This window comes from Lottia gigantea (genome assembly GCF_000327385.1).
Source record: "Lottia gigantea unplaced genomic scaffold LOTGIsca_49, whole genome shotgun sequence".
NCBI lineage: Eukaryota > Metazoa > Mollusca > Gastropoda > Lottiidae > Lottia > Lottia gigantea.
In genome coordinates this window covers 953,266-971,486 of record NW_008709687.1, presented here as the reverse complement: position 1 = coordinate 971,486, position 18,221 = coordinate 953,266, and the positions used below count along the sequence as shown (strand labels likewise).

The following is an 18,221-nucleotide window of genomic DNA, read 5'->3' as shown; positions in this document are numbered from 1 at the left end:
TTAGATATTATAAATGATTATGGCATCAAAAAACACTTAGTTTCAGCGGAATTACAAGAACCACAGACATCTGATTGAAAATTGAATGGTGTAATCGATGCTATCAGTGTCCCCAATAGACTACACAATCCCTTTAACTGCTGAGATAGTGGAGCTCCAATATCCCTCCCCCCCCCAAAAAAAACAGACCAAAAACTACAAATTTACAGGATTCAAGCCCTTAATTTTCAAACATACCCTTCCCTCACCCCCCTGAATAAGATTTGGAGATGGCCCCTCCTAAGTGAATGTTCTGCAGCTGCCAACGTTCTGGAATATTAAACAATATCAGGCAGGGCTCTATAATGAAGTCAGTCTGAACTCTGAGACTAAGTACTAATATTGATTCCCACTAGCAACACAAAGACTTGGAATTATTCCAATCGTGTTCTTTAAAACAGTCCATTTATTCTCATTACTGGCTTACATTATCCCCATATCTTAACTAATCTCCATTTCATTATCAACTTGTCTCTTTCATTTATTTATTCATTCATTTTTATTCACCTCTTCAATGTTCATTCATTCATAGATTGTTCCAATCAAATTTCTTTTTATTCTTAACTAAACCATTATTTTATTCATTTCTTGATTCTTCATTATTTCATTCCTTGTTCTTTTGCTGTTAAAATTCATTCATTCATTCATTCATTCATTCATTCATTCATTCATTCATTCATTCATTCATTCATTCATTCATTCATTCATTCATTCATTCATTCATTCATCCATGCATTCATTTCTTCATGCATTCATTTTATTCTTCTTTCCTTCTTTTTGTCCATGCTTTTTCGCTTTGATTCTAGTCTATTTTATCATTCATTCATTCACTCATTCTCTCAACGAATCTTCTTCCACCTTCTTCTTTCATTCTTTCTTGTCCATACTCTTTGTCTTTGTTTCCAGCCTAAATATCACTAAATCATTCATTCATTCATTCAAACATTTTTCTTTTTTTTGATTCATTCATCTCCAATTCATGTATTCATTTATTCCAGTTCACTAATGAAACAAGTATTGATTTTGAATATAACAATAATTCTATGTTTTCTATGCTCTAATAACCAGAAGGTATTTTAACACTGCCATTCCTCTCTAATGGTTATTGGAATAGAATCAAACTAAGCTAGCAATTTGTAACAACCAATAATTATTACAGACTTCCAACTTAATGAGAAATATCATTAAGAAAAGACTGTTTTCTGTAAGACTGTAAAATGAAAATGAAATAAATAGAGTTTTACGTCCTACTTTTCTGCACCATGTAGTCTTATGAAGATGGGCAACCCCATTCCGGGTGCAATGAGGAAAACTTTGAAAGGACAGCAGCATCAGCCTGCTCTTTTTCAGTTTCCAACTGTCGAGGGATCTTTAACGTACACAGCCTGTAGCACACAGGGTCTCGGTTTATTTCGGTCTAAGATGAACTGTATCTAATACCTTGACTGCAATAGCCATCATTCGGGTATCACAGCAATTTGAAAATTCAGCGATTGGATTATACGCTAGCGAATTCAGCAAATCAAAGGACCCCCCCCCCCCCCCCATCACCTAGTGGAGCCACTGACATCAAGTTGAATAAACTAATTGAAGATAGAAGGATGAGTTAATGAAATCTAGTTAAAGCTCTCTAGTATTGATCAGTAAACTCCAAGTTTATTGATTTTAAAAATTATAGCAGCAGTGAAAACTTGGCAGACATTTCTTATCTGCTTGGCATCACAATTAGTATTGATTACCTCCCCTTATTTTACGAACAAATTATCGAAATCTTCTTGCTAACATTCCTCAGGCAAAAAATATACCACACATCAATTTGAGCTTATTGGATGGAATAAACCTTAAGGAATGCCAAGAGATTTTCTAAACTTTGTAACTCAATGACATAAACCATACAAAACTAAGAAGAGTTGAAATGAAAAAGTTAAACTCTACAAAATCAACCAAAGCTCAAATCTTATGGCTAGACATGGCTGGCATATAAAAACAATTCAACATCCATGGCTGGCAAATACAGTTCAATCGACATCCCTGAACTGAAAATAATTTCCATAAGATATTAACCTAAATGTTACAGAACAATAACTACCATGGACTCCCATCAAAATCAGACATGACTGGCAAATATAGTTCAATCGACATCCCTGAACTAGTAATAATTCCTATTCTATATTGACCAAGAAGTTACAAAAGATTTAATAGACCACCATATTGATTTTGTAGCTAGGACGTGTCAGTCTCACAGACCAATAATTGGAGGGTGATAATCAGACATATTGGTCTAAAATACCAGACAGAATTCATAATCAGAACTCATAGGTTCAATTTGATCCCAGCTGACCAGTGTCCAGTGATTCTAGTCTGGACTTACTGATTGTCTATATGTCAGAAACAGTTTTCATCAATTCTGAAAACATGCCCCCTTCCCCATTTCCCTTCCTCCAGTGAGTTCAATATAATGTAATTCCGGGAAGGTATAGCAACAAATGTCCAATTTGATCCCAGCTCACCAGTGTTGAGTTATTTAGTCAGGACTTACTGATTGTCTACAAAACTGAGAAGTGATAGAATTGGGATATGTATGTTTCCTCAATTCTGAAATCAGCTCCATTCTAAAATTATGGACCTTTATCTAGTTTCGGATAGATTGTTGTAAGGGGTTCGTCTAATCGTCCATACAACCACCAGTTAGCTATCAGAGGCTTCAGAAGTCTGCGTATTTGTCATCTGGATGTTAAGCATGTATCTTATTGTATTGTATTTATTACTGTATCTGTATTGTATTTTGTATAATTTATGATTGATAAAGAAATATTGTTTAAAAAATTTTGTTGTATCGTAATTGTACTTTAAAAATTACTATTACCTACCTCAAAATGCCCCTCATACGCTGCCATATGCAGAGGCGTCCACCCTCCATTATCCCGATGCATTTCATCTAATCCACGATCCAACAGAAGAGTCACCACCGCCGGATTACCCTGAGCGGCCGCAACGCACAAAACACTACGACCTTCACCGTCTATATGATCCACAGCCGTTCCCCAGAATAGCAACTGACCTACAACTTTATCATGACCCATAGACGCAGCCGCCCATAACGGTGTACGGTTATTATGGTCGCAATGATCAACGTCTGCGTCCCACTCAAGCAACATTTCACAAACTTCATGGTGCCCCTCGTAAGCGGCGACTAGAAGTGGCGTCATCCCGTCATGATCTCGATGGTCAACCTCGGCCCCACGTTCTAGTAAAAGACTAACGACCTTCTCGTGTCCTTCACTAGCCGGTATACATAATGCCGCAACGGAGAGAGCCGTGCGTCCGTCACAATCCTCATGATTTATATCTGCTTCATAATCCAATAAATGTTCCACAATCTCTACGTGACCCATGTAAGCCGCAGCAATGAGGGCTGTGCGTCCTTCATTATCGGCTTTATTCACGTCCGCACCGTGTCGTAACAGTTGTATAACGATCTCTTCGTGTCCACCCCAAGCTGCAGCACGTAACGCAGTCCGTTGATCACTATCCGGATGATCGACCATCGCACCAGCCTCCAGCAGTAGCCTCACTACCGCCGTATGACCACCCCACGCAGCTGAACGGAGTGCGGTCCAGCCATCATTGTCCGCATGATCGAATTCCGCCTCAGCTTTCAGAAGAACTTCCACAATGTCACTGAAACCCTGTCGAGCCGCCAAATTGAGTGCTGTTTGCCCCGATTTGTCCACCGCTTCAACGTAGGCTCCTTTGACAAGAAGAAGCTTGACTAGATTAAGATTACCCTGATACGAAGAAGTATGGAGCAAGGAGCGTCCATTTCCGTCAATTTGATCAACGGGGATGTCTATTTCTTCCACAGAAGATCCCGAATCGTCTTTATCATCGTCAACCGATAACGTGCTCGCATCCATTTCGTTGCTAGGCATTCTCGCACCTGCGTCTAGCAACAATTTCACGATTTTCTGGTCTTTTGGTATCCCAGAACATAAACTCGATTCAACGTCTGCACTTGACAACATGAGCCACTGAACTAAATGATGGTATTGAATAGGCGGCTGGAAGTTTGTGCGCAACAGATGGAAGGCGAAGTCTTGAACTTCCGGTGCTGTTAGATGAGCCGCGTTTAAAGTGGCCGCCATTGCAATCATTCCGTGGCCATAAGTGGCGTTACAAAGATATTTCTGTGTACAATGTTTCACGTCCAAAAGCCATTCTGCAAAACTATGGTGAAACAAAATCTTAGACCCATTGTCGCCATCAATAAGAATTTTAGACATTAGTTTCAAACGACGTTCAAATTCTTCGAAAGTTAGAGTTGTGTCGATTCCGCGGCTACAAGAGTATAAATTGTCCACCGTCAAAGGACGTCTGGCCGCCAAGATGGCATTCAATATGGGTTGTATCTTATCAAATTGTTTTTTCACAAATAAACGTTGACAAAGCCACAAATATAATCCATTAAGAGTTCCTGGTATTTCTTTGATCTCTCGTAGCATGATGAAATTATCGGCAACTCCATCCAAAACTTTTTCCAGATACAAAAAGCAACCATTACTCTTTATGTGTAATTGGTTCAACATTTCCGCCGTTTCGCGACTTAGATGTTGACGCAACGCTTCCTCTTGGTCCAAACGACAAAGAATATACTGTTGTACATCGCGAACGATATGCGACTTCCGTAAATCGTCCAGACTTATCTTACGGAAACCGGTGAACATGCGAGTGACAGATTTGCTCTGTTTTCTCGAGGAACAGATTAGTAAAAGCCATGGAGGTATAAGCGGATGGTAATTGGCTAAAAGTTCGGCAATGTTCCGACTTACGGGTGATTTCTCAGTGAAAGTTTGAAGGTAAGATTCGTCAATGGAGTCCACGAGGATAAAAAGCGTGTCTTTAGGAGGATCGAGGGCCATTAATGGATTCAACACAGTCTGTTTGAACGCCTCATCCGGAGATCTCTCGATTTCGTCTTGGTCAAGAAATTTCCGGACTGAAGGGTCCTTGAGTTTTTCTCGGTATCCCACGATAAGTTCGGACCTGGACAGCTGGTCTACTATACCGGAAATGAAGTCCACTAGCGATAAGGTATCTATATTATGAGCCTGACAGAAATGATGCGCAATCAGGCGCTTCCTCAAAGTCGTCTGCTTACCGTTCGATGATGTCGGCCAGACCAGCTCACAGCACAGTGCCGTCTTCCCACAACCAGGACCGCCCATTATTAACGCCCCACATGTCTTGGATTCCGGACGATGATCTAAACAGTGTTGAATTTTACTGAAAGACCATTCACGACAGAAAAATCGCTTATTTTGTAGTAAACTGTGCGCCATTTCGGAAAGTAATCACGATGAAAAAAGCAATTTAGATCTTTAATAACTACACTTCGGGGATATTAACTCCTAAATTGGTTCACGTCAGAAATTCACAAAATCATACTGCTCCAATTTTCTTTCAGATATTGAATAATTCCACAATGATCACATCACAGGGTTCGACAAATTACATAAAACTCCGTGTAGTAAACATAGAACATACATCACGCTATGTTGTTCTATCGGCAATCCACCATTCTCGAGCTGTAGCGAGGGTGTGACGGTTTGGAACGTCCGTACCACACTGTTACTATAGGAATCCTTCCAACTTTCACGTTCTTCCATAGAAACACACCAACATCCACTATCTATTGACCACGTCTGGCGTCGTCATCCATTCAGATTTCAGCTGAAAGTACAGAAATACAACAGTGATAAGAAACCGAGAGAGAAAGAGAGAGGTAGAAAAATCAATATGGTGGCAGAAAGATAAAAAGTGACTGGTTGTAGCTATTAGTTAGAGCGAATTCCCTCGTTATATTCATTATTCACTTCATTGCAAATTTAAAACATGGGAATACGATACATCAGTCTTATCTTGCTATATGATGACCTCCGACAAATAATACCGTACTCCATTCCAACTGCCGAATGTAATTCTACGAAACGTTGTAATGAGTGCTTCATTTTATAAGGGTGTTGTAAAAGACATATAAAAGATCTCTAGACAAATAATGGAAACCGAGTGTAAATCTGCGAAACGTTGTAATTCTTGCATACAATGTAGGTACTATTTTAAATAAGAGCAGTGACCAAGGTCTACGAAAAGAACGTAAATTTCAAAACGTTGTCATGGTTTGTCTTTTACTTTGTATATGGTTGGGCCACCCAACAAACCATTTGCATATGTCACGAGAAGAGAACATTATATTGTCAAATGTAACTTTGCGAAACGTTGTAATAGCTGCCTTTGTACATTGCTTGTTATATGGCGTGTTACATAAGCTCTCCTACGTAAGCGCACTAGCCTAAGTCACAAAAGGAACTAATAATATAAGCCAGATAATCTTTAGGCAAATAAAAGAAACCCACTATCGAGTGTAATTCTACGAAACGTTGTAATGGTTACATATCCTTTGTGTTAGGTATGGACGAAATGTATCTTGTAAACCTTTTTGTATAGATGGGTTCAACATGGGCCATCGTATGGACATTGAAACCTACCACGTAATGTTATTCGACCATTGGCAATAAAATTTATCCTTCAAAGAATTTAAGTAGAACATCTCAAATAACTAAGTTTGCGATGAGTAAAACCGAGGGAAATCCGGACAATCAGCGAAATTGGCCAAAGTACAAGAGATCGCCCTATTATCGAATAAATTACTGGACTGGTCGTGGGTGTAATCGAATCACAAGTAATCACTGATTGGAGATTCTAAATAACCTAATGGGCAGATCACAGGCTGGCGACGAAGGTTAGAGCTTTTCAAGATATCGGTCTTTACGAAACTATCAAGTCCATCTGGCGGTTACGTTTTTGGTGACCAGAACGAAGGTTGTGCGAAACTTTTGTGGCCAAAACGTGATCATGGCTTCCATTCAAGAGAAAAAGAAGCAGCAACTATCTCCAATAACATCGTAAGATCACAAGGATCCTGTCTATCAGCTAGTCGGTGGCTAAATCTCTTGGCATTGATCTTTCCGCGGATTATCCGTACTTATTTTCAGCTGAATCGACTGGAATAATGAATTTTACAAGATCACCAAACTTCCACACGTGTTAAAACCTGCTACCATTTATTCGACGTAAGCAAACGACGTCATATAAGGGTTCCAGCGCTTTAACCAACTGTGCTAAAGTTTGTCTTCAGTCATAGCCAAAAGATGGGCCACCATTTTTTGAGCTAAATGAGTCAGACTTAGAAATGTGATTTGAGAAATTGTAAATAGTAAAAATCTTAGATCATCAAGCGAATCTGTGATTTTATCACGACTGCTAACAATTCATTATCTAAATTGATAGTAAACACAACATTTTAATCTGAAACCTTATACTGGAACACACAAAACGACTAGTAATGCCGATCTGGTGGATCTGAAATGATTTCAAATGGAATTTGACGTCCTACTATTCTGTTCTAGTGAGGCCAATGATGAAAAGCAACCTTTCATTGTCTAAATTGAAAATAAGCACATCCTTTTAGTCTTAACCTTATACTTGGAGAACGAAAGGTTCGCAACGTGATATTTGATCTTAGTGGTTCTGGTTGGCATGAAATAGAGTTTTACGTCAAACCTTTCTGATCAACTTTAGGCCAATGAGGACTGGTACTAATTCTGAACCAATATCTTATCAATTATACTGAGAATTATAATACCTTAAGATGGAACACATACATAGAGAAAATAGTATGAAACCATGCAATAGACCTCTGGTGGCTCTGAAATACCATGCCGAACATCAGTAGCTCTTTCGCCGCAATGAGGTGCCATGGGTTCGAATTCCACGTGACACACCATTTAAATAAATCTCGATCAGATTCAATCGTATAAATCAGAAAAATCATTCTCGAAAAAAAAATGATATTGGAGGTTCCTGTAATTCCAGCCGAATATGTTTGGTAAAACTGATACCAATTTGGCCATGACTTAGCAATCTCTAAAATTAATAATATTAATGGAATTAATTATTATTTGAATTTCTGACCCTCTCAATAATAAAGTTATAGAATTAATTCCCTTCTGGCTATTTGACTGTTTCCATATCATACATTATTAACTGATGGTATATCGTAACAATACATATATCATTGACCATGGACTCCAAGCAGACTGGCATCATCTATCTTTTATTGGATCAAGGGATATGATCGTCTAGTTATTAGACCAACCACATTGATAAACTATACATGTATACGTTTTCATACTTTAAAAAGGGGGTTTGAAATTCAGGATTCGCTATATAAGGGATATGTATTTCTAGTTTTCACGAATGGTAGTCATATGTTTGGTTTGAAAAATACCCTAAACGAACGACTACCAATCGACAAGAATAACCATGATCACAGCGAGTTTGGAATATGAAGAAGGTAACTCACGCCAGGCCATCTATGTCATTCGACTTAAGAATTATCCACTACCTAACCAACAACACAGAATCACCCAACCTAACCAATCCAACTACCAACTACTACGACTACCATCAACTAACTAGTTTGCGATAACAGTTAGCTGGAAGGGGAAGGTTTATTCATTTCTACCAACCAACCAACCTACCTAGTTTTTACGTCACACTTAACAGCCTGAAGTAATCCAGAAAAACTGAATTTACCCCGACCCCAGCCTCTCCCACCCCGACACTTAATACCACTCTTCGTCTCTAGTAAATATAGCCCCCACTCACATGCATTGCATACATTTCATACCACATTTATAGCTATGGTATTTTTAAGTAACATTTTATCGGTGTATGTTAAGAGGGTAGAACATGTTCAAGATAATAAGACATACTGTAAACATGTACGTGCTGTAGAACGTGAGATATGCATTAACTCTACACCGACTGTCATTAGTTGACTTTTAACACAGGTGTATGTTTATTTTCACCTGAAGGTCAGGTCAAACTTTGGGTCATAGAAAACAACATTAGAATCCATGTCCAATTCTGTTCCATTACAGATGAGCTAAGGTTACGAGTGTCATCTCTGAGGCTGACTCGAAATTTGTTGATTCTTATCAATGAAAGAATTATTGTTCATTTGCCCGACTACCTCCATCAAAAACTATTGGACTGCGACAGCTCCTACCTTCCATGCTATAGTACTCGGTGAAATGAAATGAACCCCATTTCTTTGCTCCCGATCGGTTCCAATGGGGATGGACAGCGTACATTAAGAGAAGTTTTGCTTCGACAGTGCCTTATAGGTTGCACTTCCCAAACCGGCCAACCCCCATGGAGAGTCAATGATACACGATATACGAGTTCTTACATACACATATCGTTTGGTGAGAAAACTGGTTAGTTCACACAGTGGTGTAATTTCCCGGATCAAGGAGGGTTAACTAGAATTTTTGAACCATGTGTGGTTGAAAAGAGTGGTGGGATAGCTGATAATTGAGGGGGGGTAATAAAAGAAGAGTTCCTATTGGACATCTGATCGAAGGACTTATCATCTGTATAATTCATGAAGCGGGAAAATGTGCATCAGTGTAGCATAGCTTTGATGATGTACATAGGCGAGCTAAGCTTGTCGCATCGGTTTCTGGTGATATATGCCGATGCCCGATATGTGGTATTCGATGTGCGGTCCGATGTGGAATTAGCCTTATAAAGTAGAATATGTAAAGTTGAAGGGATGACTAAAGATGCCGTGACGGGGATTAGAAGGATCAGAATCAACCAACCAAGTAGGGTCAAATTGGTACTTGGAAAATCGAAATGGCACCAGCCACAATGACCCAAAACACGGGACACGACACGTATAACTGATTTAAATAGGATAATCCAAAGCATCCGCTGGAAGCGAACGTTAACTTGTCATTTACCTACCAACCTAATCCAAATTTCTCGGCTGTTCTTTTCGATCAGTCTTAAATAAAAGGATGCTCCGTAATGGTCCGACGTGTAGCGAATTCAGTTCAATTCAAGATTAACAAAACATCACAGACTAGCAATACTAGCATAATGAGAAGAGGAAACATAAAAGATACATAGCGAGGTCTGATATTTCGCCAGCTGACAAGACTCGACCGTTGTGGGGGATCGATACAGCCAACTCTCGTTAGTTCAAATACTTCAGCAGGCTATATAGTATTGTTGTTCAAATACAAATATCTAATACGCTACCATTCATTAAATGTAGGGAGATTTCCATTTTCGTTATGTTGCCGTTATACCAATCGACGCCCTGATAAAACTACAAGCAACGCTAGAACCGGTACCGTTATTTTCAAATTGATACACAGTGCCAAGTTTCACGAATCTGCTGGCAGACATGGTCTCAAAGATTCGGGTCGATGCAAATCCTCCGCTTTATGATACCAAATCCAAGCTTTCCACTGAAACTTCTCTTGTTTGAGTGGTGTCCCCTACCTTATTTAACTAGTATATCCACAATTGCATAGCCCAAAGGCTCACATATTACATAAATCCAGAACATAACACATAGCGCATTACATTATATCCATCAAAATGTTCACATATATAAAATCTATTTTTAACTCACTAGACACCGACAAAGACTCGAGAATCGCTATAGGGTGGGAATTATGACGTCAGCGATATTTTCATTGGTTCAGGTTAAGGTCATGTTATGGGTCAAATGAATGATTGACAGGCGAGGATGATGAACGACTCGTCGATTTAGATCTATGGTTTGCGATAACAAAAGAAGGACTATTTGACCAAGTCATTAAGATTAACCGTTTATTGTTTGGACAAGAAAGAAGAAGATAAAACAACGAAGAAGAATTTTATCCTCGTATTTACTAAATAATTGATTCATATCGCTAAGGTGTCACGTGCAGATTTGGAATAAATGCGCGCGGTGGAGATTGGATCAGACGAACATTGACATCGAAAGCAGACGACACTTTAAATGACAGATGTGCTAATGTAATGACCGTATGCGTTGCGACCATCCCCGAACGTCCTATTGCATCCGGATAGTAAATGACATTAAGGTGAAAAAAATATTTGAAAAATGTACGAGAGGCTCGCCTGAGTTATAATTTACATAATTAGGCCATTGTTTGGTTATGAATCATACATAGTCTATTACAAGTTTTAAGGTCATTTGAAAGCATTGTCATTTATTAAAGGGATTGTAAAGAGGTTTTCTAAACTTTTTAAGTGTATCGGGGCAGAGATAGCATAGTTTGTACAATTCCAATATTCAATTAGACGTCTGTTGTTCCTGTAATTCCACTTAAACTAAGTGTTTGATGACGTCACTAATAGCAAAATATACTTTTTCACATAAGGCCCTTCGTCATCAAATACAGTTTTAGTGGAATTACAGGAACTACAGACGTCTAATTGAATATTGGAATGGTGCGAATTGATTCTATCAGTGTCCCTAAAACACATAATTTATTTTAGAAAAACTCTTCACAATTCCTTTAAAGGGATGCATTCTTATAATATTTGCTTTTAGATTCAGCAGCCATCCGAATTCAACTGTGGTTATCCATATCATTTTTCAGACTGAATACCAGAAGTGTGGCTCGCATACAATTAGGCCTACTGGGTTTTATGATAGTTTCAAGATAGCTTGTAACATTTCTGGAAGCAGATACATACAAAACCTATTACGATTAGAGAAAGAAATATTCTGACGACTATATATAACTCTTATCAACTATCGGTAGGCTACTGACTGGGTAATATTTTCCCCATTGTACATTTCATGCTGACATTTTCGTTCATTGAACCGCTAGTAACATTCCCCTGAGAAGATAAAACCTGAAGCAATAACATCGGTAATATTGTTACAAATATCGATAGTTCCTTAATATACTGTATACATGTATATGAGCAATTTACCGCATTGCGCACTCAGTGTTTCCATTTCACTATATATACCGTAGGATTCTGTCTGGGCTGCGTTTTTCCCCATTGCGCACTCCATGGTTCCAATCTCCACTTATGTAACATTTAACTCCGTGTTCCATTCCAATTTATAAGAAAATGATGTGTTATTAGACTAAATGCAATGTAATTTGAAGTAGAATTCAAGTCCTTCAATCCATCAAAGCATGCTAATATCCAAGCTATTGACAGTATATTTCATAATTACGTAAGAGAGTTATATATAGATCAGCCTTTAGCCTAAGGTCAGAACTTAAATAGGTTTTATTAGCTTACTTTTCTGCTCCTTATTGAGTTTATGAAGAAACACCATGCAGTTCACAATGAGGAAAATTTTGTGGAGACATCGACTGCTCTTTTTCAATTTCAAACTGTCGATGGATCTTTAACGCCCACTAGGATATACTATGACTTTCGAACGACTATGAAGCGTTAAACGGATCCTGAAAAGGATTGTAAAGAGTTTTTCTAAAATTTTTATGTGTATCGGGGACACTGATGGCATCAATTTACACCATTCCAATGTTCAATCAGACGTCTGTTGTTCTTGCAATTCTACGTCAGTCTTGGTAACGTCGATCAGATGGCGGCTGTGGGTTCCGATCCTGATCGGCGTGTGATAGTCTGATGACCTTGAATAAGTCATCTTAATTCATAATTCCAGTCGACCCAGCTGTAAATGGGTACGGATAATCCGGGAAAGATCAAAGCCAAGAGGTTTGGCCAAGGATCAGCTGGTAGAAAGGACCCTTAACTGTGAATTTAAGTTGTTATCGTTGTAAAATATATTTGCTTCTTACTTAAACTAGGCGTTTGATGACGTCACTAATCGCAAAATATGCAGTATCACAATGACATAAGAACTTTGCGATTAGTGACGTCATAAAACGCTTAGTTTTAGTGGAAATGCAGGAACCACAGAGTTCTGATTGAAAATTGGAATCTTGCAAATTGATGCTTATAGTGTTTTTTTTTTTAGAAAATATCTTTACAATCCCTTTAACATACACAGCCTGTAGCACACCGGGCCTCCGAAATTATCCCATCCTTACGGATCTTTAACGTGTACATCCTGAAGCACACGGGGCCTCGGTTTTTACCTTTAGCCTAAAGTCAGTAGATAAATGAGCAAGGGATTAAAGGAATGTGTGAAATGTCGTCCAGTAATTTTCACATCAATTAATACCGACTAATACAACGGTGTAAACCAAGTAAACATGTCCTATTATCACGTGCTTGACCCTAATGAGGTCAATTTTCCCCTGACATTTTTTACACGTTGATATTACGTCACCACAAATTACATAATACCAAACAGACAATGTTAGCTATGTGGACTCTCCAAAAGGGAGGCCGAGTCGATAAAATTCTTTGCAAATTGCAACAGTGGTTAAGTTTTGTCTACACAAAATAAACTGGGAAATGTTTCAAGGGAAGTAATAACAGATAAATTACCAAAGCTACAGACTACTAATAACATACCTCTTGAACGAACATGGGAAGTAATGCTATTTAATCTCGTCAACGCTATAGACTACAAATACAATCTCTCGTGAAAAGATTAAAACAGGGGAAGTAATGTCTTTAAATATCATCAACGCTACGGACTACAAATAAATTCTCTCGTGAAAAGATTAAAACAGGGGAAATAATGCTCTTTAATGTCATCAACGCTACAGACTACAAATAAATTCAATATTTGAGGACAAAGATGCCTTCTCTTGCGAACCCTTCACCAATGTTTCCAAATATGCATGGTCGCACATAAACTAGACTGAGTATGGGATGGATTGTAAAAGCCTGGTTAAAAATAGACTGCGAGACTAGGGTTGACAGGGGTGTCTAAGGTGAAAATCCGTATGGACTCACGGACAGCTTCGGTTACGAATCATCTTCGGATACGAATCTGGAATAATATAATATCGAGCGTTGCGTCCCAACCAGATATTCTCTTCAATAAATTCCCATTACATCCGGATTCAAACGCCTATGCGCCATTTTCATCACCATCGTCGACTCTGAAAAAGATATGTATATTTTGTTTACGTAAACCTTTTAATTAGTTTGGCTCTCTGAAAATTAACAACAAGAAAACTCTTTTAGTCGAACGTTTAGACAGGTTAAGGGACCCGTTTATCCTGATTTACCTTCACGTATTTCTTTAATTGGAGCACTGAACTTTCTTAAAAATCAGACTGCCCCTTTAACTAGACTGGAAGTATTCATCATTCATTTGAAAAGGATAACACCATAGTTTTATCAGGATCTTGTCTACCTGTAGGTCTTTGGCTGAACCTGTAGGAATTGGTCTTTCTCTGATTAAACCTACCTGGTAGAATAACAAAGAATGATGACTTATTCAAGATCACCAGACGTTCACACATTGACCGAGATAAGAAGCCATGATTATTTTTACTTGACCAAGCAGATGACGTCATGCAGATTCGAACGCTCTAACCGACTGTGCTACAGCTCGTCCCCGAATTCGTTAATTTAACCCCATAAAAATTAACATCAATATGTTTATTAGAAGTAGGCCTCTTCCACAGTTTCACTTTTGTTCTGAGATTCATTCTAGGTTCGATACTTTAAATATGAGAATTTTAACTTGCTGAAGCCGTTAATCTTAAGATATACATGTAATTTATTACTTTGGAGAACCCAAACTTTACTGAACGATACAAAATATTTAAATAATACCAAGTCTAAAAGTTACCTCAGTAACAAAAGTAGCACGGGTTAATAGTCGTTAGGGGTGGTTATCATTGACAAGGTTTCAACGTTTTCAAATTAGAAACACGATTAAAATACTTCAGGTTATTATTGGTTAAAATAATGAGTTTAATAAATGAACAATTGGGGTTTACAGTAGACTGATAACCAGCCATTTGAGATTTCCGACTCTTCACTAAATAATGTTTAATTCTTTGACAAAGGGCATTAAGCAGGACCATACCTACAGGAGGACAAGGGGGTCCAAGCCTCCCTTAAAAAAATGAAATTACCCCCCATTGCCCCTCCGAATATATACTTGCCCCTCCGAACAATAAAGTCTTGCAACGTGCCTAGCTTTAAGTCTTCTCTCATTGCACACCGCAGAAATGAAAGTGTACAATTTTTGTTTTCGCCAATTTCAGTCAATGTCTTGGTTTGAAGTTGCATCGACATGGTGCCTTTCTCACGCAAACGTCAGTTGCTTCGACCTTCATCACTAAGAGATGGAATCCGCTTCAAGTTAAAACACGAAAGGCGAAATAAAAAACCCCAAATACAAACCTACTCTAAACATAGCCCTACTTACTTTCTAAAATGAGATATAGACTATAATCTGTAGGCTAGTAGAATCTTATAATATATTCTAACATAGATTTCAATTTTAACCTGTTCCCGACGATATTCTGAACTTAAGTCTGATTGGCTAATTCATCATATCCGATTGGCTGGAGACAATACAATATAAACTGTTCCACCAATCACACAATTTTCTTCATATGACGTCACGTTTGAATTAGGTTGAATTATGAATATCAAATTTTATGTTGAAATCCATAGTCTCTACTTGTGACCTAGGCCAGTGCTTCTATAAGAGTATCTTCTATAACACCTTTTGCCGTACAATCTCATTATTTCGTTATCTTTCTTTAAATGTAAATTTCAGTTATGTCGGTATCGTTTGATGTTTACCCAATGACGTAATAAGTGTGCATTAATACTCATATACCCTACTATCTGTTCTTATCAAAAATATATCAAAATCCAAACGGGGGTAATTTATTTTAAGATGATTTCTAATGAGGATTAAATAATATCTTTAAATGGGTTGAAATCTTTATCAAGTCTCACAACACTCCTTTGTATTTTAGATATTTATAAATTGATAAAAAATCTCAATCATAAAATTTTCAAACATCAAAAGAACCGCCGTAGAGATCAAGCCTGTAGATTCAGAAGCTGTTCGTGATAGTTGAATTTAATATAAAGATTATAAAGAGGTTTTCTAAACTGTTTTTTTATAAAAAGTGACTGCGTCTATTTGTACCACTCCAATTTTCAATCAGATTATCTTAACTAAGCTAAGCATTAGGTGTTCTTATGACTTCAGTATCACCTAAGCACGTTGATATTATTAGCAGCTTTTACGATATGAGTGGCGCAAAAAAAAAAAAGCTCAGTGAACCAACCGAAGACGTCTGACTAAAAATTGGAACGGTGCAAATCGATGCTAACAGTGGAAATCTTCTTTACAACCCATTCAAACATCATAAAGTCTCAGATACGGACTTCCGATCTCGAATATGTTGAGAATATATGGAATGAGAAAAGATGCGAAGCGAAATAAATTTCAAATCAAAATACTTTCCGGTATATAGTTCATACAGAATTGTACATTTTTACAAAGATTTTTTTTGAAAAAAAGAAAAGGAAAACTAAGAAAAGCCTACGAATAAACATTTTTGGATCTTTCTTGTATTAAGACAGACCCTGGCGGTAATATCAAAGATATTATTTAATACTAACGAACGATTGAATAACAATTAAATACATTTTAACATTTTAAAACTCGTTAAAAATAAACACATTTTTTTATAAAGAGATTCACAAACTATCAAGTTTTAACAATGATTATATTGATTAACATCAAAGAACGCCGCTAATTAACTATGCTAATTAGACAGCAAGTAATTAATGATTATAGTAAATAAAAAAAGTGATAAACAACAATAAGACGATATTGTTTATTTGCGAACAACTAACTGTTTGTATTGTCTTTTAGCATCTTAATGTGAAATAAGAACAATAGAACGAGATAGACGGTGTAGTGTATTCTACGGAAGCACTGACCGAGACAGTAGCCGAGCTGATGAGATCGTTAAGAAAAGACAATAACATGATAGTCTATTGGGGTGAAATTCTCATTAAAATGCAATGAAGCTCACTAATTATGGTGGTTGAGGGGGTGTGTCGCCTTGAGCGAAAGAAATTAAAAAAAAATATGCATAAAGGTTATCATTAAAAGATTTCACCAAAGGACTCCAAATATTTACCCTTTAACCCATAATATTCCTTTCGTGACAAATACTATCTTTTTTTTTACAACAAAAAAACTTTTAAGCGTTGTCCGATAGAGGATGAGGTGAGAACGACTTACGCTCTTTCTGTCTGATTTAGTATAACTTAACGTTGCTGAGCAAAACACAGATCTATCATCAATCTTCTCGTAATACCGACAACAGAGTTTCTTAATAAATTTTGTTGTAGGAAAATTGCTTTCAAATTGTTTATAAATAATTTATATATTTGTTCTGAAGATAAGCAGATAAAAATGTAATATTGTGACTCTATAATCAATATTCGACGAACTAAAACTATCCGTATATAAAATGGGCAGTATATTGTGAAACGCTTAAAGAAAGATATTTCAAGGGAGAAAAATAGGCATATATTTTAGGATGCGTTTCACATTCAAGATGGTTTCAAATGATTGACCATTCGGGATGTTATAAATCTTCATAAATACCAACATGATATTTTTAGCTTTGTTAACGAAGGCGAACCCGGATTGACCAAACACCCACTGGAGAAATATTCGCTCAAAGTAGCTTTTTCTTTATTGTTTCGCATGACAAGACGATATCACTTGTTAATTTTCTTATCTTATCTTATAGGGCCTATTACTATATTGAAATCAGCACTTGGAAATTAATAATTCTGGCTTCGGACCTATAATAATATAGGCCAGTGCTTTCTTTGAGTTGTAATCTCATTTCAATTTTACACCAGAAATGATTTGATAATTAATGCCAAACATCAAAATAACAATATCAGTTATGTGGACTCACAAAAGGGATAAGGAATTGTGAAAAATCTTCTTTTTTTATAGTTTATATCAATTGATATCACTGCATACAAAATACTGTAAATATTCTTATCAGCTTTGTGGACTCTCCGAGAAGATAACTCTAGTTGAAAACCCCAGACGCAGAGAGGAATAAGATTCTACGGAAATATCGAAACAAAGGTGCTAGAAATATATAAAAATAGGTTTTTTACTTTTTGTTATTAAGAATATAGACCCACAAAAGTACTGGTCTAGGTCTCAAAAAAAGGACGTTCGATATGCTCGCGGGCAATTCAGAGCATTTACACCTAGCCCGGAGCTTCTATGACCACTAAAACGCCACATAAGAGGCATAAAGACCTTCAAGATCGCCCACCTTATATCAAACAGGATTTGAAAATTACTTCAACCAAAATTTTGGTCTAAACCC

At 37.3% G+C, this 18,221-nt stretch overlaps 1 protein-coding gene across 1 annotated transcript; it reads right to left on the bottom strand.

The window, feature by feature from the left end:
• Positions 1 to 862: 862 nt before the first annotated feature.
• Positions 863 to 5,378, bottom strand: LOTGIDRAFT_165076 (hypothetical protein; the record flags this gene model as incomplete). The annotated part of the gene is made up of 3 exons (XM_009061595.1): positions 863 to 946; positions 2,910 to 3,100; positions 3,827 to 5,378. The coding sequence occupies 3 exons, from the start codon at positions 5,376 to 5,378 to the stop codon at positions 863 to 865; spliced, it is 1,827 nt and encodes a 608-aa protein (XP_009059843.1).
• Positions 5,379 to 18,221: the final 12,843 nt, after the last annotated feature.